The sequence below is a fragment of the Lygodium microphyllum genome, chromosome 3 (assembly GCF_053477565.2).
Source record: "Lygodium microphyllum isolate KBCC chromosome 3, Lygodium_microphyllum_v1.1.10, whole genome shotgun sequence".
Classification (NCBI taxonomy): Eukaryota; Viridiplantae; Streptophyta; class Polypodiopsida; order Schizaeales; family Lygodiaceae; genus Lygodium; species Lygodium microphyllum.
In genome coordinates this window covers 118772246-118798134 of record NC_141137.1, presented here as the reverse complement: position 1 = coordinate 118798134, position 25889 = coordinate 118772246, and the positions used below count along the sequence as shown (strand labels likewise).

Genomic DNA, 25889 nt, shown 5'->3' with positions numbered 1-25889 from the left:
TTCTCCACATGGACAACTTTGCCTCATCCACGCATTGTTATGAGAAACTAGCCCATGGTCTTCTAACTATGTAATATCTAAGTATACACGAGCACTCACATAATATTTGCACCGAAGTATATCCTCAGTTTGGCTCCTCAAGTGCAGGACAATACTCTCAGCTTGCTTAGAGTTCGACCTGTCTCCCAAACTAATCAAATATGTCTTGTGCACGATAAGAAGACTACCACTCCCCCTTAGGGAGAGACCACACAAGAGGTTTTCAAATTGCAGGTGTTGAAGACTCCACAGAACGTGTCATTCGATCTTCATCAACACCCAACTCTGAATGCTTACCCCTTACCATCCGACAAGCCCACAAAGAATCGACAGGTGCAGAATCCCCAACAAACCAACACTTGTGCTGACCATCAATGCAATCCCCAACACACCATAGCCCTACCACCAACTCCAACAACCTTCCACCAGCCACCTGGGCCACCAACAGGCCCCCAGGACCTTCTAACACCACCACCAACACTCCTCCACGGAAACCACAGGCGTCCTTGTCACCCACGTCTTCGGTGCATGCTACAGCCTGCTACCTACGACGGTGAGTGCTATGGGACTGGCACTCATCTAGGAGGGGGGTAATGTTAACCCCAACACGAAGAAAGCAAAAGGAAGTGGAAAAGACGCAGGGCAAAGGCGGAAAAAAGGTAGCCCGACTGAAGAAAGAAAAGGAGAAAAGGCCAAAAGCGCAAGGGCAACCTTAAAAGTCCAAGGCAAAGGCAAAAGGGGAAAGGCGCATTTTAAAATAAAAAGGCGCACCCTGAAATCTTGTAAAAGAGCGCCGGGCTCTCGCCCGTGCAATTTGTAAATGTAGACGGGCGGTGGAAAGGAAGCTAGGAAGATAGAAGGACAATGGGAAAAAGGGCCTAGGCTACAGCCGGCCATGTAAAAAGGGGAAAAGGGGATGACCGCCCAAAAGGGATTTAGGGTTTTGTATATAAAGTTGAAAAGTGAATGAGAAGCTCATTCTTGTGTGTGGCCAAAAGTAGCTCTCCTCTTCTTCTTCTTCTTCTTGTTCTTGCTTACTTAAGCTTGTGCTTGAGAGAGGGAGTGTGAGAGTGTGAGGGAGTGAGTGTGTGAGGGTGAGGGACCGAGGAGGAGAAGCTCTCCATCGTCTCCTCTCTTCTTCTCTTCTCTTCTCTTCTCTTGTCTTGCTCGCGGCAATGGAGCTTGGAGCGTGGAGCTTGAGGATGGAGCTTGCTTAAGCTTGCACTTGGATCGTGGAGCTACCGGAGTGCGCGGGAGAGGAGGTAACTCGAACGGCATCAAGGTAAGCTCACTACACCCGTAGATATGGATGGCGCGTCGGCTATGTGAGAGGTAGCCACTAGTGCTCGGCTTGGAACGCTTGAAACAATAAGCGGTCCGTGGGTCTTGGCGGTTGAGTGAAAGCTCCCACATTTTGCTTAATGTTAACCCCAACACGAAGAAAGCAAAAGGAAGTGGAAAAGACGCAGGGCAAAGGCGGAAAAAAGGTAGCCCGACTGAGGAAAGAAAAGGAGAAAATGCCAAAAGCGCAAGGGCAACCTTAAAAGTCCAAGGCAAAGGTAAAAGGGGAAAGGCGCATTTTAAAATAAAAAGGCGCACCCTGAAATCTTGTAAAAGAGCGCCGGGCTCTCGCCCGTGCAATTTGTAAATGTAGACGAGCGGTGGAAAGGAAGCTAGGAAGATAGAAGGACAATGGGAAAAAGGGCCTAGGCTATGGCCGGCCATGTAAAAAGGGGAAAAGGGGGATGACCGCCCAAAAGGGATTTAGGGTTTTGTATATAAAGTTGAAAAGTGAATGAGAAGCTCATTCTTGTGTGTGGCCAAAAGTAGCTCTCCTCTTCTTCTTCTTCTTCTTCTTCTTGCTTGCTTGAGCTTGTGCTTGAGAGAGGGAGTGTGAGAGTGTGAGGGAGTGAGTGTGTAAGGGTGAGGGACCGAGGAGGAGAAGCTCTCCATCTTCTCCTCTCTCCTTCTCTTCTCTTCTCTTCTCTTGTCTTGCTCGCGGTAATGGAGCTTGGAGCTTGGAGGTGGAGGAGGATTGAGCTTGCTTGAAGCTCGCACTTGGATCGTGGAGCTACCGGAGTGCGCGCGAGAGGAGGTAACTCGAACGGCATCAAGGTAAGCTCACTACACCCATAGATATGGATGGCGCGTCGGCTATGTGAGAGGTAGCCATTAGTGCTCGGCTTGGAACGCTTGAAACAATAAGCGGTCCGTGGGTCTTGGCCGTTGAGTGAAAGCTCCCACACTAGTTGTGCATCACTACGCTATATAGGTAGACACACCCCGTAGATATGATAGGTACACTAGATCCCTAAAATACCCATCGACATCGGCAGCCAACAAGTACCCTAACTTCATCCATTGATGGTAGCCACCATTCTATTCTTCATTCCAATTTGTGCAGTTTTCCATCGCCTACTTATTTCCTTCTTCAAACAAAACCTCCTCAACCCATTACCTCTTGCCAGCCACTCGGCTCATTTTGGTATGAGTGCCATGGGACTGACACTCCCCTAGGAAAGGGGCAAATGTTAATTGCATGAAAGCAGAGGATATGAAGAAAAGAAGAAGACCATGAAGGTCCACAATGTTTTGCAAAAATTATCATATTTTTTAAGAAACCATTGTATGGAATGCTATAATGAGAGCCAAGCTTCCTCTTGTGCAAATTGTACTTATGTTTAAGAGATGCCTCCATATTGGGTAATGTTTTGACCAAAGTCTCAAAACCTTCTACATCATAACTTGCTAAGAGAATATCTTTGGCCTCATCTTCATCAAGTATGCATTTTGGAATAGCCAATTGTTGTCTAATACCATTAGATTTTTTCAAGTGACTTGTGAGATCTTCTGTTGGGTTGAACTTCAAATTATAGAGTTGCATTAGTAGTTTCACCCTAGAGTGCTTGGATTTAGTGTGCCAAAAACTTTGTTGAGCTCCTCCCATGCTATGTTTGCACTTAGAATACCATCAATTTGATATATGCATTCATTGCCTAAGCTTGCTACTATGTAGCCCAATGATTTCTTATTACTTTCTTCATATTCTTCTCCCAAGCTTGTTGTTGTGTCTCTCCCAATCATAACACCCCATAAGATCTTCCACATAAGCAGATACATAATCTTGGATTGCCAAGTGTGAAAACCAAATCTCGTGAATTTATTGATGATATGTTAAGTTAACAGTACACTTAATGGGGAGGTGTTATTGGGCTTATAGATGAATGGCAAATAGTGTCTAATTCTATACAAGGTATCCTTGGGATTCTAGAATGAGGATTGACCAAATTTTAATAAGTTAAATTTCTCATGGGAACAATAGTTTTAGAAGAAAAACCGATTTACGTGGGTAGCAATGTGAATAGGGCTTTAGAAATAACCCGTTTCAAAAACTCAATGTGAACACAATTTATATAGAACTGGTTAAAAAGGGCATAGTGTGAATGGGGTTTTTTAAACCTTAGAAAGAGGGAAGATTAGAAGATAATAAGGAAAGATAAATTAGCTTGAAGAGCAGTGGCCACTAGAAAATGGTGTCAATTGTGTGAAGCCTTGAGGATGTCATCAACAGAAGTCATATGGCTCCAAAATGTTCCAAATCAGTGACAACTAATATTTGGAGCTCTAAGGTGTAACCATTGAGACTTTAGTTTTCCTCTTCTTCCTTCTATATCTTCTCTTCTATAGAAAAAGCCCCCTTACTTTTGGGACAAGCAGGGTATGGCCTGCTTCTCTCAAGTAGCTCCTTTGTGCAAGTCCCTTGCTTATGGATAATGACAATCACCCAATTTAACTAGATAAGATAATGGATAAATGCATATATATAATGATACCACTCTTGAATGGCAACCACAAAGATGATGACCTTCAAATCTTGAACTTGAACCTCCTGTGGAACTATGGATGTCTCCCATCCTCACAAGCCTCAAGGATGTGGCTTTGATACCACATGAAGAAATTATGGATGATATGATAAGAATGTATCCAAGAAAAGAAGATTGATCTATGATTGGGTGAGTACATGATTTTATAACTTTTCTAGCTTTAGACACTTGTCTTTTCCTATGGGATACATTGCATACATTTGTATATGACCTCTTTGGTTCCACCTCATCCATCCTTATCTATCCACTTTTATACACCTTGTTCATATGCCTATGCATCAAATATACTAACACACGAGAGGCTAGGTGAGAGATAATCATCATGCTTTATGATCAATGAGAGCACGTGTTTCCCGACACGCGAGAGGCTAGGTGAGAGATAATCATTGTGCTTTGTGATCAAAGCTCTTGAACAATAGGAGTGCATCCCATTGTTGAGCATGTATTTTCCAACAATTTGAGATGCAAGACTTAGAAATTCTTCACTATATGTTGGGAATAGAAGTATGGAGAATAAATGACTCTATTTTTATCCCTCAATAAAAGTATGCTACTTATCTTTTGAAGAAGTTTTGGGTAAACAATTGAAAGTCGGTTGTGAACCCAATGAGAATAAGTTGCAAAGTTGAAAGTGGAACTAAGTCAAAAGCTCTTGAAGGATGTAACACTATATAGAAAACTAAATGGGAGTCTCATCTATCTTACTATCACATTGGGCCAAATATTACCTATGTAGTTGGCAAGCTAAGTCAATCATGCATGCACATAGAGAAATCCATTGGATTCTAGCCAAAAGAGTGATGAAATATGCCTAGAGAACATGTACTTATCAAATTGAGTACAAATATAACAAACAATTTCTTTAACTCTAATTATGTAGAGGATGCAATGGACTGAAAGTCTACTAGTTATGCCTTCTTTCTAGCATATAGTTCAATCTCTTGGCTTTCAAAGAAGAAAGAACCCATCTCTTTCTTCAATTGAAGGTGGTATAAAGCTCTTACACTCATAGAGAAAAAGAGGCTTTATGGTTATAAAGGTTACTTGCTAAAGTTGGAATACAAGATGAGCAGACTCCCACATCCATCTTCAATGATAGTCAATCGACTCAAGTGTTGCCACATAATCCAATTCTTCATGAAATAGCAAAACATTTGAAGTGAAACAACCATATTCAATGACAATCAATTAGTCAAGCATTGTTGCAAAATCAAAACATATTGAAGTGAAACCTCACTTAATTATGGAAAAGGTTCTTTCTCATGAAGTAATTTTGAAGCACGTCTCCTCTAACAATTGTATTGTAGACATATTCACAAAGCCACTTGTAGGAGAGCTATTCAAGCAACATAGACTCAATCTTGGAGTCAAAGAAAGACCTTCATATTTAGTAAGGGGGGATGATTGATAAATGTTCAGGTATTTTATAAAACTCAATTGCTATTTAGCACATTTGCAACTGTTAACTAGCACACATGAAACTACTAACAAACTCAACTACTAATTAGCACACATGCAACTACTAAAATTAGCATGTAGTCTACTACTATCTAGCACACAACAAACTCCTGATTAGACATAGACAAAAGTTCACTATACTAGTTAACATATAGGCCACTACTAATTAGTATTAAGGTTAACATTAATTAGCATACAAGTATTTTATCATTGGGATACCTTTATCAAAATCCAACTTCAACTAGCACATGAGCTAGATAGGATATGATGTTGATTTTGAGGGGTAAAGTTGAATTATCAAAATCCAACTTCAACTAGCACATGAGCTAGCTTTCTATATGTTATAATAAGTAGTTTAGTTTTACCTAAAATGCAACAACTTTTCTAGCAACCTCCAAATCTTGTGCTTATTATTTATTTGAAAAGTTTAAATCTTTTATAGATTTAGACTACTTGATCACCCAAATGGGAGTTTTGTACCAAATTTTTTGGCTCCTAGATTGTTAGGTAGCTAAGAGTTAGGAGTAACTTTAGCTTTCTCTTATCACAACTCAATCAACAATATATCTAGCTCATATACTAAATAGAGTAGACATTGTTGAGAATATCTCATTGAGAGCACTATAATAGCTATTCAACTCATTAGCTTATTGAACTTCAACTAGTGTGCAATTACAACAAGTCAACTCACTATGTAGTATGAGTAGACTATGGGTTCACTTTCATTTGTATTCTTCATTGTCATAATACATTTGATTATTTTCTTGCCTTGATTCTAAAATCATTCTTGTTTCACTGAGCTACTCTTTGTTCACTAGCTTCTTCGAACTTACCTAATCTTGCTTTTTCTTGCATGCATAAAGGCACTTCAAGGAAGTTAATTTTTTGGGCTAGAAATATTTCATTTGTACATTGTTGAGCACAAGTTGAAATCTTCACATTTGGTGCTACATTTGAGTGCCTACCATTGAAAAGAGGTAATAAGGTGTTATATATATCATGCGAATATAAATTTGTCCCCTTGGTACATGAAAGTAGATGCTACACAACATCTCTTACAAAGACATCATCACAATTGACCAAAATACACTTAGGTTGTGGATGAAGTGACATATAATCTAGGCAACCAAAAGCATGCAAGTGAAACAAATGGCTTACAAGATGCCAAATCGCATATGGAGGAATAGATTGCAATGAGTTTGTGGAAAACATGATAGTGCATAAGCTACACACCTAATAGCCTCAAGCTAGAAAACCATGTGATAGAGCTTAACCTTTGATCATATTGCACCCTACCATCTCCGTGAAATATCTATTTTTTCTCTTAGCTATACCATTTTATTGATATGTATATGTTATTGTACATTAGTATGTCATTTTCTATTTAGTTGTAAATGCATTAAAATCTTTAGAAATATAATCTATCCTTGATCAAAATAGAGAGTGTCCACTTTAGATCCTAATAAATTTTCAACCATGCGTACAGATTGTTGAAGGAGAATAACATCTCAAACTTATCTCTCAAAGGATACACCCATTCATGCTTGAAATAATGGTCAATAAAAGTTATTGATCATGAATAGTACATCTATCTTCTGTGGATTTGATAATCAAAGTTTATCTTTGCAAAAGCAAGAACTAACTTCACATTCTTTTTTATCTCTAGCACATACAAAGCATTTGAAAATGTGAAAGTGCTACTATTGGTACCATTTTAAAAATTCTTTAGAAGATAAGCAGAGTTATAGGCCCACATGTGAGTATGACCCTTTTAGGGGTAGACTCAAGAGAAGTAGACGAATTGCATTATGAAGTAGTGTGCTTAGTGGAACCACTATCAAACTACCACATATTTGAATCTACATCAATAAATATGATCCTATAGCAAAGGGTCATAGCTACATTGTACACTAAATGTCTGCTCTCTCTTCTACACAAAATTTTTAAAGTTTAAATTAAAAGGAGAAATATTTATAACAGCCATACTACTATCTTTCTTTATAGCTCTTTCATAATAATCAATTCAGAATAGTCCTTAATGACATAATCTCTTGCCTTACAATACCTGCAAAAGCTTTTACTCTCAATTTTCTTGTTATCCTCATTCGTCTTGTTCGTTTGAATAGTATTTACATATTTTTGCTCATTAGAAGAAGAGGTAGCTTCCCATGTATCATTCTTTGACTACTAGCAACCAAAGCTTGATCTATAGAATGCATATAATGGATTGCTTTTGTTCAAATGTATCTTCTTATAGTAAAATAGAAACCAAATTATTAGATGAAAAAGCATTGATATTGCCTTTCATCAATAAGTAAAAAGACACAAACCTCTAATAAGAATCATGAAGACGATTAATAATAGTCTATAGAAGTGAGCTATCTACAAAAATTAAGTGCTCCTTAAATATATTTGATCATTTTCAAAATAAAAATCATCCATAGAGTCACCTCCATCCATGTGTTCATTGTTCACTCTCTAATTTCTTATATAAATAAGCAACATGGACTTGATTTCTTCCTTGATACATATATGCAAGAATGTCCCAAGCACCTTTTGTTCTTTTGCATGAAAGAATGTGTGGAATTGTGGTGCATTTAATAGATAATGCAATCAAGGCATGATCTTCTCATCCTTATCATCCCAACAATCTACTCAATAGTAGATAGTAGTGCTGTAGCATTAACTATAGCCGAACTTGAACTTGTAGCATCTATGACACTTGCTGTTTTTGTTGTACTTGCATCTTTCACAACCACAAGATGACACACATCAATTTCCTATAAACTATTGTACAACCCTTTTGCTTGTAGTTGTTGCCATCCACACCCTTTATAGCTAACATATGGAATATATCATTGACTACACTTGATGCAAAAAGTTGCTTGTATAGAGAAAAAATTGCACAAAACCATTATGTGATATGTAGTACAACACAAAGTAGATTTTTAAAAGGCATTGTCTTCAAAAAATGAATGCTATGAAAATTTCTACATGAAAGGAAAAATCAGCACATGCAAGTCTAGAAATAGTGCAAATAGGGCCTAAAATAAACCCCAAAAAAGGACATTAAAGAGCCTCCACAACCACATGTAGTATAAGTTGATCTACAAATGCTCATTGAATCTCATCCCAATGGGAGGAGATAAAGTGGAGGGTATTGACAACTTTGCCCAAACATTTAGAGGAGGTTTAGGATTACAAAAATGGGCACACACATGTAGCTTGAAGAAGAAGAAGCTTGAGAGAACACAATACAAAGTGTATCATGAAGTACTAATATATCAAAGAAGAAGAAGCTTAAGAACACACAATACAAAGTATATTGACAGCACACAACACAAAGTATATTGAGAAATATCAATATAGAAGATGTACAAGACTAAGTTTTCCATAGAGTAAATGGCCATATGTATAAAGCCAAGGGTAAAAAGACCTCTTAGACTACAAGGAAAAAATGCCCCAATGGTCCTAAGTGTGTTCACACACATCACTGCCATATTATGGTAACATACAAAGTATACTTACATGTGCATGTTCAACTCCACGCATGGAGGTGGATAAAAATCTCAAGGTTAAGACTCGGTTAGGATCAAAATATAAACCCTTTTTAAATGACTAAATTTGAGAAAACTCTCCTAACAAGAATGGGTATATCTTTGCAAAATTCTAACTTACATACTTATGATCAAATGAGTTTTTTTTCCATCACTAGCAAAGCCTATGAAGATTTTGAAACAGTTGAGCAAGCTTAAGTGGGATTTGTAAAAACCTTGGTGTCCCTTTTTATGTCAATATTAAATAGTTCCCAAATGAAATGATTTGTTGAAGTTGGTAATGTATGAATGTGGTTATTGACATAAGAAACATTAATACTATTACCTTTAATACTATTACCATTAAACCTTGGGTTGCAACATGTAAGATGTGGTTTTTTCGTATGTTAACATCGTGAGTTCTTTGATTTGTCATGCCTAGTTAGGGTGCATTAGTTGCACTTATGTCCAATGAAGTCATCATGCAATTGTGATATGAATGCTTAGTTCTTTAATATATATTGTTAGATAAGCCCAATATCCCCCCTCATAAGGTGCCACCAATGATCCATGGTGCTCTAAGTTGTAACACCCCTATTTATGAGGAGAAGCCATGTGTGAGCACGGGTTGGGTCCTAACTTGTATGTCAGATGAGGTCTATGTGACCATATGGTAAAAATATGACCATTGTGGATCTAGCCTTTGGGTTAGATAGAGTAGTTATGTTGGTAGCAACTCGAGGCACAATGCATCGAGTTGTAGGGTGTGGGAGTTATCAAGGACGCCTATTTTGGGTCTAAGGACCCCCAGCTTGATGATGGTATAGGAAATATTTTCTAGAATATTCCCTACCAACTAGGAAATATTCATAATATGGTTGGACATGTCGACTAGACTACCTTCCGAGGCTATAAAAGGAAGGCCCCTCCAAAGCCATCATAAATCTATCTTTTACCCAATCAAAGTTCTTCCAGCTAGCCTCAAGCTCTTCGCCTATCATTTGTTTGGATCACCACCTAAGATTCATAGTGGAAGTGCATAGGTAGACAGAGCCATCTTTGTATCAATTCATTTGAAATTAAAGTAGTTTGTATTCTTCTCATATTTGTTGTGTGTTCTCTACTCCTTGCTCAGACTCTATCTTGTTGCATTGTGTAATTTCTATAGATATTGCATTGGCAAAGTGTTCAAATGGAACACGAGTGCCTATGTCCAAATGTTGACTTTATTAGTTTCTAGTATAATTAGCTTTATTTATAGGCACATTGCTAGGTAGTCAAGTCATAGTGTTTGCCTTTGTGGGGGTTTCTTTATCAATATCCTCATAAACCTATGTTATGAGATACTTTATGTGTTAGTGATTTTTGTGTTTTATGAATGCTGAATGAGTCCATTAATGCCAATTCCAATCCGGAAAAAATACTCAAGAAGAGTATAAAATTTCAAATACTTTTGAGACTAGGAATTGCATGAATGAACTAACACTTCCAATCAATCTTGACATTGTATTCAAGTTTCCATAGTGAGGTGAGTGCTAGGTTAGATGATTAATGAGATTTTTTCTTTGACTTAACATTCAAATAGACATGCTTCTAAGATGCTCCAAACTTAAGAATATTTCTACCATGGATGGTATTATAAGCTTTTAGAAGACTTTGGACACTTATTATTTTGCCATGAATGGTACTACAAGTTGTCAAATGGCTCTAGAATCTAAGCATTTACTTCTTGCCCTTTCTCTAGGGTTCTTATCTACATAAGAGTTCTAAAAGTGGGTATAATGGAAGTCCTTTAAAGCCATATTTAGCTTGAAAGGTTGAGGGTGCACCATAGGGGCTTATGAATAGTTCTCAAGAATGACTCAATCTACTAGCCCAAGAAATAGCAAGGACAAAGGTAGTTCTCAAGAATGACTCAATCTACTAGCCCAAGAAATAGTTCTCAAGAATGACTCAATCTACTAGCCCAAGAAATAGCAAGGACAAAGGTAGACATGGGTGCAACCATTGAGAGCTTTTAATACAAGGTGGAGAAAATATTTTGGAGTGATAGATTTACCTTTTCTCTCTTAGAGTGTCCTTCTCAAGGAATAAATGCATTTTGCACAAAAACAATTGTAGATTCATTTATAATTCTCCGGGATTTATACCTACATGCAAGGTCTAAAGTGGGGGCAATAAAACTTTTTTGAATCCATATTTAGCTTGAGATGTAGAGAACCCCTTTGTGTTCTAGTCTAGATGCTTATGAAGCGCTTCTCAAGAACGAGTTAAACTACTAATACCAAGAAGCAAAAAGAATAGTAAACAAGGGTACAACTTTGGAGGGCTATCAAAATAAGGTGGAGAAAAAGAGCGTGGAGTGGTACTCCTTTTCCACTCCTCTTAGAGTGTTACTCTCAAAGGCATAAACATATTGCATATAAATACAAGTGCAAAGGGAGAAAAGTGAATGAAGAATTTTTCCAACCATTAACTCCAACCATGTCCTGATTGGGTTCTTGTTTGCACATGGCACCAAGCTTCAAATGTTTTATATGCATATTGATTCTATGTATTGAATCTTTTTAAAAAACTCATGGGATGAAGCATGGAACATTTTGGGTAGTACCAATACATGGCAAAAAAGGTACCTTATGCTAGTACGAAACCCATGAAGGCCCTATGGAAGTAGCCCAACAACAATATAAGCCCATAAGAGCAATCTCAAAAGTGATATCAGGCTTCTTAAAACTTTATGGACAATTTGAGATGATAAAAAGATATGTTATTTGGGATATGCATGTGTCATAGGACACACCGCTCCAATAACTTTTGCTATGAATTATCTGACCAAAAGTTGAGTTTTTGAATCAAATTTTGTGTGAATAATAATATGCATTTGCATATACAAATGTATAAATGTAAACAAGTAGGAGAAAATAATTAAAATATGTTAATTAATTGCCTATGGGTTGCATATAAACCTTAAGTAGTCACATCATGACTCGTGGTGAAGAGTTAAAGGAGGCCAAATCTCAAATTGTGCTTGTTAATTGAGGTGAGTGAAATGATTTAAACTAGACTAATTGATTTTTGTTGGGGTGATCTCAATTAGGAAGATGTGCAAGGAATATTTTTGTTAGTCCTTCAAAGTCATAACAAGCATCTCAAGTAGATTCTGTTTTTTGCAACCATACATAGCTCCTTGCTTCACATTAAGGAGCTCAACAAATTGAATTGGTTTTTCCTTCATGTTTTTGACAAAATTTTAGCTAAGATTATGACTTTTTTGGAAGGCATTTTACATGCATGTATAATTTTGAGAAGGCATTTTTAAGACTTGAGTTCGATTTAGGATGAAGTGAATCCATCTTTTCCCAAGCACTAACTTCATGGCAAGGTTTATAAAGCGATTGCCATTCATATGGTAAGTTTATTTGCAAGCAACTTATGAGAAAGGCTACGTAACTAATAGTTGAGCATTGTCTAATCTGTCAACACATGATCTTGATTGTTAATTGAAAGCTAAAGGGTGGTTATGTAACACAAGGTTCGAGAAAACATGCATGTGTTTTAAGCGAGGGTAGTTATGGGTAGCCCCTAACCCCTTTTGGCATGTGGTTGTCACTAGTATAAACTCCCTTAAGGTGGCAAGATAATTTGTTTACTACCTTTGACCAGCAACGAACTTTCAAAGGCGGTGACTTCAAGGTGTTTAGGGTATGGTTTGTTCAAAGACTTGGCATTCAAGGATGTGGATTGGTTGGCATTGGGCAATCATATGTAGGGAGCAATTTAAAAAGAGACTTCATATGTGAGGGAACATTTTTTGATAAGATCCATATATGATATGAGCGTATGTGTGGTGAAGCTTAGGAAAAGGCAAGAGGAGCTTATAGAGGAAGCTAGAATATGACCGATTGCTGCACGGGCACACACAACGACGAGCAACAACAAGAACAACAAGAAGAACAACAAAAAGGTGTATAGGAAGTCCAATAAGTCACGGGAGTGGGTGCAAAGTAGGGAGAATATTAATATGGAGAGCTTTTTCTTCGACGACCAAGGTCTACAAAGACTCTAGAGGATCCAGGCTCCATGTCAACCATCAATCACCATTTTCTTTTCGATGTTATAACTTATAAGTATATTTTAATAGCTTATGAGTATATTTTAATAACTTATAAGTATATTTTATTAGAAATTAAAGCGAAGGGGAGTCGTTTAGATACTCGGGGCCGGCCGACTATGAGCTGAGGTGGCCGGTGGGATGCTCTCATAAGAAGCCCGGATGGATGCTTCTCGTATTAAGGCTACATAGGCTCACTCTCACTCCCACACTCACCCTCACTCTCACTCTATTGCAGCTTCTTCTGCTTGTTTGTATTTGGCCTGCGCTCTCTCTCTCTCTCTCTCTCTCTCTCTCTCTCTCTCTCGTCTGTGTCGATTGCTGTTTCTTGTATTAGCATTATAGCCTAGCTGCTTAGATAGGCTTGCGTTTGCTCTCTCTCTCTCTCTCTCTCTCTCTCTCGATTCGGTTGGAACAGCCATGGCCTGTGACATCCACACCTCTTCTTCCAGGCTTCTTAGCCCCTTCGAGGAGAACTGGGCCAAAAGCACCGCAGGCGGGAGTGGCATCATCGTGTTTGCAGCTCTTTTCAATCCATCGCTAGACACTCGCCACGTCTCAGAGGCCGCCCAAGAGCTCATCGATAGGCACCCGCTTCTCCAAGCGCATATATTGGAGAGTCCCAAAGGCAAGCTGTGCGTCCAACTGCCGGATGGCTCAGTGGCCGATCCGGCGCACTTCGTAAAGGAGAAGCCATGGCCGGCATCTGCATATGCAGCAGTGAGGGAGGAGGTAGAAGGAAGATCGGGCATAATGGTGTTTGGGGAGGACGAGGCGGGCAGCCTGGCGCTGCACAGGGCGATGGCGGAGGAGCTGAACTCGCCGTTTAATGGGAGCCCGCCGTTGGATGTGTTCCAGGTGTGCGTGTATGGCGATGGCAATATCGATCGGACGGTCGTCGCCCTTCGCCTCCACAACGCCCTCCTGGACTCGCGCTCCGCCGAGACCGTCGCCGCCGAGTTTCTGGCGTGCCTCCGCCGCGCCACGTGTCGCAAGGCCAATGGCGGGTCGTACAAGGCCAGCTCCCCCTACGTGGATCATCGCGACTCCCAATCGCCCATCATCAAGCCTCCATTGGAGGATCTGTTTCCCAAGAGCAAAGGTAACAAAGGTATAGTTAAGAAGGGGATCGACACCGTCAGCTATGTCATGAAAGCCAAGAACTGGTCGCTTTTGCCCTTCCAGCCTAGCTTCTCCCCGCCTCCAAATGGAAGGCCAACCTTTCGATCAGACGTTGCCAGCCTTAGTCTCGGCAAACAAGGTAAGCCTTCTATTATATCCTAAACTCCCTATACTTTATACCTTCTTATCTATGTCCTTTACGTATTTATTCTATACAATCTGCTCCTCCCCTAGCCCCCTTCAACCAGCGGCACTTATCGAAAGCGCTTATACGTAAAGAGCGGTTCAATCTAAATATCACAAATCACATTTTCACAATCTAGTTTGCAACTTGTCCATCAAGCATATAGTTACTATTTAGAACGCACACTAGATCAAAGGTAACATGGCCCTTTACAAAAGGCTCAATTATTTAGTCTTAGTGCATGTTGGGTATTATTCATGAAACCAAATCTTCTTACTAGAAATATAGTTAGAAGTTTTGGTGCTTTAGTGGGCCTTTGCACATCCATGACAAGCTATGATTTAATTCTTTCTCTTTTCATGCATTCACATGGCAAACTATTCCTCTATTCTATAGCTATCCCACATTTGGCGCATATTCTATATCTATCCCACATTAGGCACAATAGCAAAATACCATGCACAGACCCAAGATTCATGATGAACTCCAAAACTTTGCCATGTGTAAAGCCCCTCTTACAAGTTTCCAACTCATAGAAAACCATCTATGCATTGTACTTTTTTGCTTGCAAGAATAGCTTCGAGGTCTCATCCAACTCATAGAAAACCATCTATGCATTGTACCTTCTTGCTTGCAAGAATATCTTCGAGGTCTCATTCAACAAACTTCTTTGGAACATACCCATTGGATTTTCCTTTGTTCTTTGGAGTGACGCGCAAGGCATCGTGTGCATTAGGGGAAAAAAGTTGATGGGCTTTAGCAACATGAGGTACTAGAATATTTCTTAATGGTCTTGACTTAATTAATGCAGCAATGTTGCAGTCCTACAAAATTTTTGCATGGTCATTGCAAGATATTTAAGATTGAACCTAGAGGATGTCACTTCCAATCATCGATTAGTGACCAAAGAACCAACTACGTCAATTGGGTGGCCTATCAACGTTAAGGAAAGTAGGGTAACATGCAAAGGCAAGTTAAAAGGGCAAGGTCATATCTCAGTACTCTTATGTTTTCAAGGTCGAAGTTGGATTCCTTATCGAGGATGCCCCAAGCGTTATGGGAATGAAAATGTGAAGGGCCATACATTAAAACGTCTCATTAGACACTGGTCATGTTAGTGATAATAAATCCATAGCTGAGGGCAAAGAGGTCCATACGGGAGGACAAGTAAAAGCGTGTCCTAGCGGTATTCTCAGAAATTACCATCTGAATGATCTGGGAAGGTGGAAGGTTGACTGGTCCAAGCAAAAGCGTAGGCAAAATTCACACCAAGCCCAATATTTCCATAAGGCGGAAGTGGAAGCTAGTGATTTTCCCTTGTGCAGCGCAAGGGGGACTTTTGGGTTTCCTGAAGGGAAGAGGTACCAGGGTACCATGGCATGGTGAGGATGGTGCCCCGCATTTTGTACTGCCATCATGTGGTAAGGGAATAACCGGAGTGAGGGAGGGGGGAGTGAGACTCCAGAGAGCACGAAAAGATACTGGGGAGGGGAGGTAGGTATGAAAAGGCGAACAGAGCTGTTGATTTTGTGCGTGTGTGAGATCAGAGAGGGGAAGTGTGTATGTGTGAAATGTCATATTGGTAGTACGATAAGCTAACCGGCGTGTGTGTGGGTGGGGGACAGGGACCGCTTCTCTTTTTGCTGCGTGCAAGAAAGAGAGCATGCCTTACACAGCGGCGCTGGCCGCGGCTTTCTTGAGGACAGCTGCGTCTGCGGGTGGTGCAGGGACGAACGAGTTTGCCTTCAGCTGGTATTTATTTACCTTTTTTAAAAAATTATCTGGATTCTCTTACCTATTCTTTATTATTATTATTGTTATTGGTGCTCTGCTGTTTATTTTGTTTTAATTTTAAGTCTTTAAGACCGGGAAAAAAAGTCGTCAAGCGGCCTCGAGCGGCGCGCGGGCTATACGACCTTATGCGAGAATGGGAGCCAGGGTAGTAGCTCAGAGGCTCCTCCAGGGGCCCGTGGGGGAGGGGGCCCGGGGGCGGGGCCCGCTGTCCTATTGTGTTACGTATGAAAACAACAGCCAAAAAGAAAGGCAGAGGCTGGCCTTGTTCGTTAATTTATTTATTTAGTTAATTATTTGGGAATGGATGCGAAAAAGGGAAAACTGACGCGGGGGGTGTGGGCAGCGTGGTGGACTGCAGGCGGCTCCTGGAGCCGGCGCTGGAGGAGGGCTGCCTGGGCAACTACACACTGTCGCTGCTGCAGAGCGCCCGCCTCAAGAAGGACGGCTCCCACTTCTGGGACTTCGCCCGCCTCCTCGCCTCCTCCATCGACAAAGACGCCCGTAAAGGCAAACAGTTCTCCAAAATGCCCCTCCTCAACATGCTCTTCTCTCAGGTGCGCTCACTATCGTACACTGCTAACCACAAAACACTGGCATTTTCGTGTATTTGTGCCTGTTGCGATTTCTGAAATTACTGGCTGCAATTTAAAAATACCTGCGGAGTTTTTGAGTAATTTAGTTATCAAACCTGCCTTTCATATAGACTAGGCGCTCTACGCCTAGACTTAGCTCGGCGCCTCGCACTGAGGCGTGCGTGATTTTTTGCCGGGGGGTGCCGGGTCTCATGGCACCTGCCCCCGCGCTCCCTTTTTTTCTTGTGGGGGAGGTGGGGGCTGCCACGTGGCACCTGCCCCCCACCTCTCGTTAACTAATAGTAAAGATTTGAACAATCAAAATCCGAACTAGTCTTGCCTTTATTTTTAGCAATTGCAAAAAAAAAGTTTTTGGTGAGTGATGCTAATATATTACACACACACACACACACCCTCCCTTTTCACGATATCGTTTTTTCACTTAATTTGTTAATGTAAATGAGGGCTGTAAATGTCCCAACATTGACGAGCAACGATCTAATTGGAGGAGTGGGGTGAAACCCAGCAATTTAATGTGTGTGTACCTTCTTGTTCAACCTTCCAAATACCAAATTCTAACACTTCATTGTTTGACAACAAGCCACCTTTACCAAATTTTTTGTAATGAAAAGAGCTATTATGTAAAGCATTGCCTCATTTGTAGCAATGGAATGTAACATGCTTCACCAACTTCTTTGATAGGTAGGTTGAAGTGCAATCTATAATTTTAGAGTCACATGGAATCTAATATCATGATTTTCTTCTAAACATTAGCCTTTCCTTGAAGTGTAGATATGTGCGTGCTTGCGTGCGTGCGTGTGTGTGTGTGTGTGTGTGTGTAATGAGTCTTACATGGGTAGTGTAGCATTGTTGGCTTGTTTTGGCAAATTTGAGAACATCAATTAACTAGTTCATATTTATTGCTCTAAGGTGTAAGTTGTTTGATTATTTTGGCAGGTTCTAAAACATCCATCCATGACTCCAAGTTCATCATATCGAACCGTGTTGTTTACACTCCCACTAGACAACCCTACACAAAGACGTTTCAATGAAGACCATGTAGGAGTTGTGGGGACTCTTGGTCCACTCTCCTCGTTACATTTTGTGGGCCCATGCTTTTCAGTGGCAGAGACAATTCTTGAGGGCCCTGAGCTTCTACTTTCCTTTGTTTATCCTAATCCACTATACTCACGTGATCAAATTCTTGGATTCCTTTATTTGACAATTGACCACCTTCACCAAGCCATCAAAGAGTACTCTTAGTTTAACTATATGGAAAATGAACAAATATATTCCTTTCGTCATCCATAGGTTGTTTTATATTAATAGGTTCCTCAACCTTTTAAACTAAAATGAGGGTTAATAGTAGATTATTCTTATATGATCTCTTACCTCAACCATAGTTATCCACCAAATGCCCTCATTTCCTCTCAAACTACAAGTTGTAAATTCATTCTCAACGATACATATGGACCTAGAAAATGGCTGTCCTATATAGTGGATTGCTTTTTTAGAATGCAACAACTAAAACATTTTGTGAACCTACATATGAGCTTTTAAGGTTTCAAAATCTTGTTATGCACGTTTCTTGTTTTATAGTTATATGAATATGATGACTACAACTTATTGAACCATGATCAATTGATCTTACATTACTATTAGCCTTGATAATCCAACGAATAAGCTATAAATTTTAGTGATCCTACATACGAAGTTTAAGGTTTTGAAATCTTGTTTTGCATGTTTCTTGTTTTATTAGATATATTAGGACTTCATTCTTATTGAGCAATGATCAAATGATCTTATATTGATTACGATTAGCCTTAACTTGTCCTTGACAAGTGTAGCTTATTCATACATGTGTACGATATCCAATATCTCCAAGAATTAAAATTGTATGTAGAATAGTCATCAATAACTGTTGGTACAAATATAACATTGTCATCTCTTATACATGCTTAAATTATTGACTACGAATGCCATTATCACCCCATTGTAAAAGGCCATTGTCCCTACATTGTAACATCTCTCTCTCTCTCTCTCTCTCTCTCTCTCTCTCTCTCTCTCTCTCTCTCTCTCTCTCTCTCTCTCTCACCCACCCTTTAAATGGCTTCATTGTTAGGCCATGTTTGTGTCATGATAAATGTAGTAACTTCTCTAACCTTTGGCATTTATTTGCATGTTTGTGATAATGAGACTTCAAAGCGGTTGAGTAGAACCTATAGGTATGGTTTGAGATGTTTGGATATTGCTGAGGTTTGAATGACTACATTATTTACCTTAGTTTGGGCATGGTAGATAAAGTAATCTTCTATGTATGAGTGATATGTAGGCAAATCAAGTGTCATTCAATGATGATTGTATCTTGAAAAAATGTACTAAAATGGAGAATCAAAGATTTCAATCATTGTATTCTATTCCTTATTGATATGATTAGTTTCCCCTTATTGAAGTTCATGATGCTTGTATTTGGGGATTGTAAGCATGCGATTCTTGATTGTGTATTGTATTTTCTTGTACATAATATTTTGTGTGGATATTATTAGGCCAATAAACTTGGTGATCTTTTAAGTCTCTTGTGGATTGACCATGCAATTAACGAAATTCTTGAGAGTTTCGGGTGGAAGAAGGTGACCTTATCCATACAAGCACTAGAGGTTATAGGGTTCAATTTTTTGCTCAAGTAGCAAATTGGTCGAATGTATATTAGACGAAAACATGTTTACTTCTAGAGCATTAACCAAAGCAATGGATGCTAATTAGTTTAATGCCTATGATGAATTAAAAAGCAAAGTTTTGGAGAGGTTTACAAAGGAAAAAATAATAGACCATATTTTTGAAAGATCAAGAAGATAGGGTAGAAATCTAGTTCAAGATTGCGCTTAGTAGTTTTTGAACTTATTAAAAATGCTAGATGAGATGGATAAGCCTCTAAGAAGATGATTGCCTTTGATTTCATTAAGGGTTTGAAGAGTAATATTAGAGGTTTTATTGTTAATATAGAGCCCTAATGCAACTCCTAGTTTTAATCAGCTAGCGAAGCAACAATAAGGGTGGAGAAAAGGCTAGGCTTAAGTTGCTTGAAGAGGAAATCTAAGATTAATACATGAATTCTAAGGTAGAATTAGAGTAAAAGTGAGGAAGAGGACTCAAACTCAAAATCAGAGTTTTAGCAAGGAGTAAGAGAAAATAAATATGATGATAGTAAGATGAAAATGTATAAAATAAAGAAAGCCAATAAGAAAGGTAAGGAGACGTAAGGATAAAAAGAGGTCTAATACCACAAAGAACTTTGAGAGTAAGATGAATGTGAAGATTAAGGAGAGATTGAAAGAGTTTGAGGTTATAAGTTAAGCCAAAATAGATAAGTTTTTTCATGAGACCATAGCATGTTAGCACAATCCAAATATCACGAGAAGTCATGTAGCACCTATGATGCATCTAAGAATGAGGACATAAGAGCTAGTATAAGTAAATTAGAATGTACTTAAAAATAGGTAGTAAGGAGGATTTTGGGGACTAATTTGGAAAACATGAGACTATTATATGATAGTCTCTAAAAATACTAGGTATAGTATGGGGGCATGCCAACGAATATAGAGATTAATATGGTAGATTAGAAAAATGTTTAGTGAAAAATATTTTGTATGAAATAATTATTTCATATGAAACCATTAAAAAATATTCTTTCATATAAAAAAAAAGTTCACTTATAAAAATGGAGATTCTACTATGCGTGTCATGTCTTATTGGTCTCTATTGCTAATGGGTTGTTAGGACAAAGGTAAGGAAATTTTAAACAAAAAAGATAAGTCATCTAACTATAAAATTTAGCTCAATGACCTCTTATAAGATGTAAAATCTTTAAAATTAATTTAGTTAAATAATATTTATAATTTATAATATTGAATGAGTTAATAATGTAAAATAAATAAATTATTTTAATATTAAGATTTACTCAAATTTAATAATTAAGTATAATATATTTAATTTAAATATTAAATACAATTTAAAGTAACTTTAAATAATTAAGTAAAGTAAATTATGAATTGAAAATTGTTTTTAAAAATTATATAACTATACATTTTTAACTTTTTTTAATTTATCCTTTAAGTAGATCTCTTTAGAATTAGGGAAAAGCTTAGAGAATAGTAACAACTTTACTTGATAAATTTATTCTTCAAGTACACATGTTTAGGAGTAAGGAAAAAATTAGAGGATAGAATAATTTTACTTGATGAATTTATCTTTTAAGTAGGCTTGTCTAGGAATATAAATAAACTTAGAAACTACTTTACGTACAAGTTACTATCATGTTAGAGGATGGAAACAACTTTACTCACTATCCTCCAAGTTATTTTTTCTTGTAAATAAGTCCACTCGAGGAATGGCACTTTCATTATATCATCTCTTTTTTTCTATCATAGAAGTTTCATTCGAGCAAGTAGTAGAAGGCTATAGGTTGTTTTGAGAAAGTACTATCTTGGCATACATCTCTATTTAAAGATTACATATGTTTAGAATGGGATGTTTTAGTAGTCTTATAAAGAATAATATTAAATTTATGAAAATTGTACGATTTGTTAGTAGCTTTATGAAAAAATATTTTGATCATTTTATTTAAAATTTATTAAAATTTACATGTGAAATTAACATCAAGTTATTGTGGAATGTATAGTACTACATTGCACATTAGCAAATATTAGGCTTGCACATTAACAAACATCAAGTCTGTAATTTAGAGTAAGTAAAATTCCAAAATGACAATACATTGACTCTAGTAAAACCGTGTATAAGCTACATTGAGGTCCCACTAACTCGCGAATGAAGTGTGTACTATGTGGACACAAATTTAAAGTTGGAGCTTTGCGTATTAATAAACATTTATTAAAATTACTAAGAAATATTACAGCTGGCACAAATCCATGAACAAATGCAAAGAAAGTTATTGTTTTGGAAGTTTTGGGGGAATTCATAATAGATATAGAACAAAAGAGGCAAAAAGGTAATTGCTATGAAAATAGGATGATTCTTAATTTTTTGGATTTTCTTTGTCTATTTGCATGATGGCGTGTATCATACATGGAATAAGTCACGTATCAAGTTGCAAATAGACAAAGAATATATGGATTGCTTTAGTGGTTATGGATTTGCACATTTTAATGCCTACGATGAATTAAAAAGTAAAATTTTGGAGAGGTCTATAAAGGATAAAATAATAGAAAATATTTTGAGAAAGATAAAAGAAGATAGAGTAGAAATCTAGTTCAAGATTATGCTTGGAAATTTTGAACTTATTAAAAATGCTAGATGAGATAGATAAGCCTTGTTAGGAGATGATTGTCTCCTATTTCATTAAGGGTTTGAAGAGTAATATTAGAGGTTTTATTGTTAATATAGAGCCCTAATGCAACTCCCAATTTTGATGAGCTAGCGTAAGTAGTAATAAGGGTGGAGAAAAGGCTAGGATTAAGTTGCTCGAAGAGGAAATCTATGAATAATACTTTCAATTATAAGGTAGAGTTAAAGTAAAAAGTGAAGAGGAGGAGGAAGACTTAAACTCAAAATCAAAATCTTGTGAGGAGTAAGAGGAAATAAATGTGATGATAGGAAGAAGAAAATGTATAAAATAAAGAAACCCAATAAGAAAGATAAGGAGACATATAATGATAAAAAGAGGTCTAACACCTCAAAGGACTTTGAGAGTAAGATGAAGGTGAAGATTAAGGAGAAATCAATTGAGTTTGGAGTTATCGGTCAAGCCAAATAGAATTTTTTTTTCACATGTGTTAGAAAAATGGATAGGAAACCACACAGTAAAATCCAAATATCAAGGGAAGTCATTTTGCACCTATGGTGCATCTAAGAAATGAGGATAGAAGAACTGGTATAAGTAAATTAGATTGTACTTGAAAATACACAATAAGAAGAATTTAGGGACTAAGTAGAATCGTATAAATTGGAAAATACATGACTATCATACAATGGCCCCCAAAAATACTAGGTATAATGTGGAGACATATCAACAAAAATGTAGGTTACCATATTGGATTTTTAAGATGTTTAGTGAAAAATTATTTTGTGCAAAGTAATTCTTTCATATGAAAGAATTCAAAAACATTATTTCATACGAAAGAATGTTCCCCTATACAAATGGAGGTTGTATTATCATGTCTGATTTGTCTCTATAGCCAAGGGACTGTTAAAACAAGAGTAAAGAAAATTTTATGAAGAATTGCAATGAGTTATCTAAGTATTAAATCTAACTTATTGGCCTATTATAGGCTTCCTATGCTTTCAAAATTATAATAATTAGTTAATTATATTTTAAGTAAATCAATAAATAATTTAAAGTGAATAAATGATTTTAATCTTTAAAATTTGTTAGATCTAATAGTTAAGTAAAATAATCTTAATTAAAATATTAAATCATTTTGAATATCTACATAAAATAAAATATAAGTTAAAATTTTTATTTTTATTTGAATTAATTAATTGAAATATGTTTTAAGGAAAACTTAAAGAATGAAAACATTTTTTCTTAAGTAGATCTCTTTAGAACAAGGAAAAAACTTAGAGTATAATACCAACTTTACTTAATAAAATTATTCTTCAAAAGTAGATAAGTGAAGTAACTGAATAAAATTATAACACAAAAAAGCAATCAGATTATCACAATGTAGGATGCTATTCATGACATTGGCATCTTGTACAAGGAGACAAAGCTACAATTAGACAATATAAAGAAGATTAATACCAAGTTAACATAGGAGCAAAAACAAAAGAAAAAACCAATTTATGAGTTATTTGAGAATAGCGGTGGCCAGTGGAAGTGAGTAAGTATCATGCCATGCAAGGTTGCTTCGATGAAAACCTAGGTGAGGGTGAGCATCAATCGTTTCAAAGATTGCTAAAGGAAAGTTCATTGGATGATACTTTGAGCAATCAAAAGTCCAAGGTTGTGAAGGAAAAGGTGAAATCCATGCTAAAAGATGTCTCAAACAAGTTTGTAGATGTGGATGCACAATCTATTTGTGAAAAAGTTAGAATCAACACATAGACTTAAAAATATTCAAGGATGTGAAGGATGGGTTTGGTTGTATGTTGAAGAGAAACAAAATCATGTCTCTTCCTAGACATTCAAAGTTAATAGAGGCTCGAAGGCTACTCAACTTAAAGGTTTTGGAGTGTGGAAACATTGAAGTGGTGACAAAAAATTCATATGAGGTTAAGCTTAAAAAGCTCAATAATTACTAGCTAGATCTATGCAAGATACAATCGGAAATGGTAGTGTATTATAATATATCTATTAAATAATGCAGTGTAAATTGTAGTCTATCATTAAATTACTTAAAAGTGAGGTTATCAAGGAAGTAAGCTAAAAAAAAAAGCCAGTGTTACTTTGATGGATAAATCCTTAAATTTGGTAAGAACAACCCAAGAAACTTTAGTGTTCAATGAAAGCACCGTGTATGGTGGCTTATTGCATGTGATGTTCCTAAAATATTTGAGGTGCTATAGCTCTTTTTCACATGGACAAGCATTCCAAACATCATGGATCGCCAATAACAGAGTGAGATGCTCTTAGTCAAAGGATATGGTGAATACCTAGTTGAATGACACCTTATAGGAGACTTGAAAACTTTGAAATGCATGTGTGAAATTTCCAATGGTGCAAATGCAAAATATTTATGCTTATATTGCTTGATAGAGATTAAAAGTAGAGTAGAAGTTGAAGCATGAGCAAAAGTAAGAAGGGGGTAAGAGCTATAGAGGTTCAAGCAAGAAGAGAGAGATTGGTATGTGAGAACTCCAACCGTTATAATGTGTGACATGCTTTCCCTTATTCTATTCCCATTAAAACAATAAAGAATAAAGTCATAATGATGGGCATTGCCACTTACAGTGTATACATGTGTGAATACAATATACAATAAATATAAGCAACTAGGCACAGGTGGCACTTAACCCCCAATAACCTCCATCTTAAAGGTTAATGTACCTACGTGTAGAGAAAAAAATAAGAAAAAATTCACAAAGTACAAAGTGTACATAGAAGTACAACAGGATGAGAAAATACATTATCTCATCCTATATCCATCATCTTCCTAAGGAAGGCATATCGTTCCACTAGTAGACTTTTAGTGAGCATACTTGTAGGTTCATATCCATAGGGATCTTGATAAGCTCAATAGATTTTTCCTCTACCACCTTTCTGATGAAGTGATAGTGCATCTCAATGTGCTTTGCCTTTGCATGAAAGATCGGATTACGGGCCCAACTAAATGGCACTCATCGAATAATTTGAATACAGTATAAGATTCATAGTCATACCAAGATCTGCAACTAGACGGCCTAACCATAGGGCCTCCTTGCAAGCCTCAATGAATACAATATACTCAGTCTTGGTAGTAGACAAGGCTATGCACTTTTGTACCCTGGACATCTAAGAGATAGCACCTCTAGCAAAGGTAAAGACATAGCTAGAGGTGGACTTTCTAGTATCTGCATGTTCTACATAATCGGAGTTAGTGTAACTCATGACTCGTGTTTCCTGGCCACCATAGAAAATATACATATCTGCAGTGCCTTTAAGGTATCTCATGATACCCTTCTTCATTGCATCTCAATGTTGCCTGCAAGGTGTAGCCATATAATGCACCATAACTCCCACTACAAATGCTATGTAAGGGCGAGTGGCTATCATGGGATATATATCAAACTACCCACCACAATTACACATGAAACCTTGGCTATTGTGGCGGCTCTCTCATCATCTGAGTGGGGACAATCTACTTGACTAATCACATGAGATGGTAATAAATAGCCAATAGCCTTACCATCCTGCATATGGAATTACTTAAGTACTCTATGAATGTATTCCTTCTAGGACAAGTAGAGAAGTCCCTTAGAGTGATTACACATAATGCACATACCAAGTATATGTGAGGTGTGCTCCATATCCTTTATCTCAAATCTCTTCTTGAGCTAAGTCCTTAAAGCATCAAGCTCAACATGAGCACTCCTAGCAATAAGCATATCATCAACATAAAGTATCAAGATAATAAGGCTACCATCACGTGTATTCTTTATGTATAGACATGGATCCATATCATCAGCAAGAATACCCCTGTGAATGTATGAAAGCATCAAACTTGTGGTACCATTCATTAGGAATCTCTTAAGCCT

The 25889-nt window shown here is 37.4% G+C and overlaps 1 protein-coding gene across 1 annotated transcript; it reads left to right on the top strand.

Moving 5' to 3' along the window:
• The first annotated feature begins 13223 nt into the window (after window positions 1–13223).
• LOC148038808 (uncharacterized) lies at window positions 13224–18271 on the top strand. Its single transcript, XM_087674671.1, has 4 exons — window positions 13224–14289; window positions 15960–16086; window positions 16472–16682; window positions 17658–18271. Exons 1-4 carry the CDS (start codon window positions 13449–13451, stop codon window positions 17961–17963), a joined length of 1485 nt encoding a protein of 494 aa, XP_087530797.1. The 5' UTR covers window positions 13224–13448; the 3' UTR covers window positions 17964–18271.
• Window positions 18272–25889: the final 7618 nt, after the last annotated feature.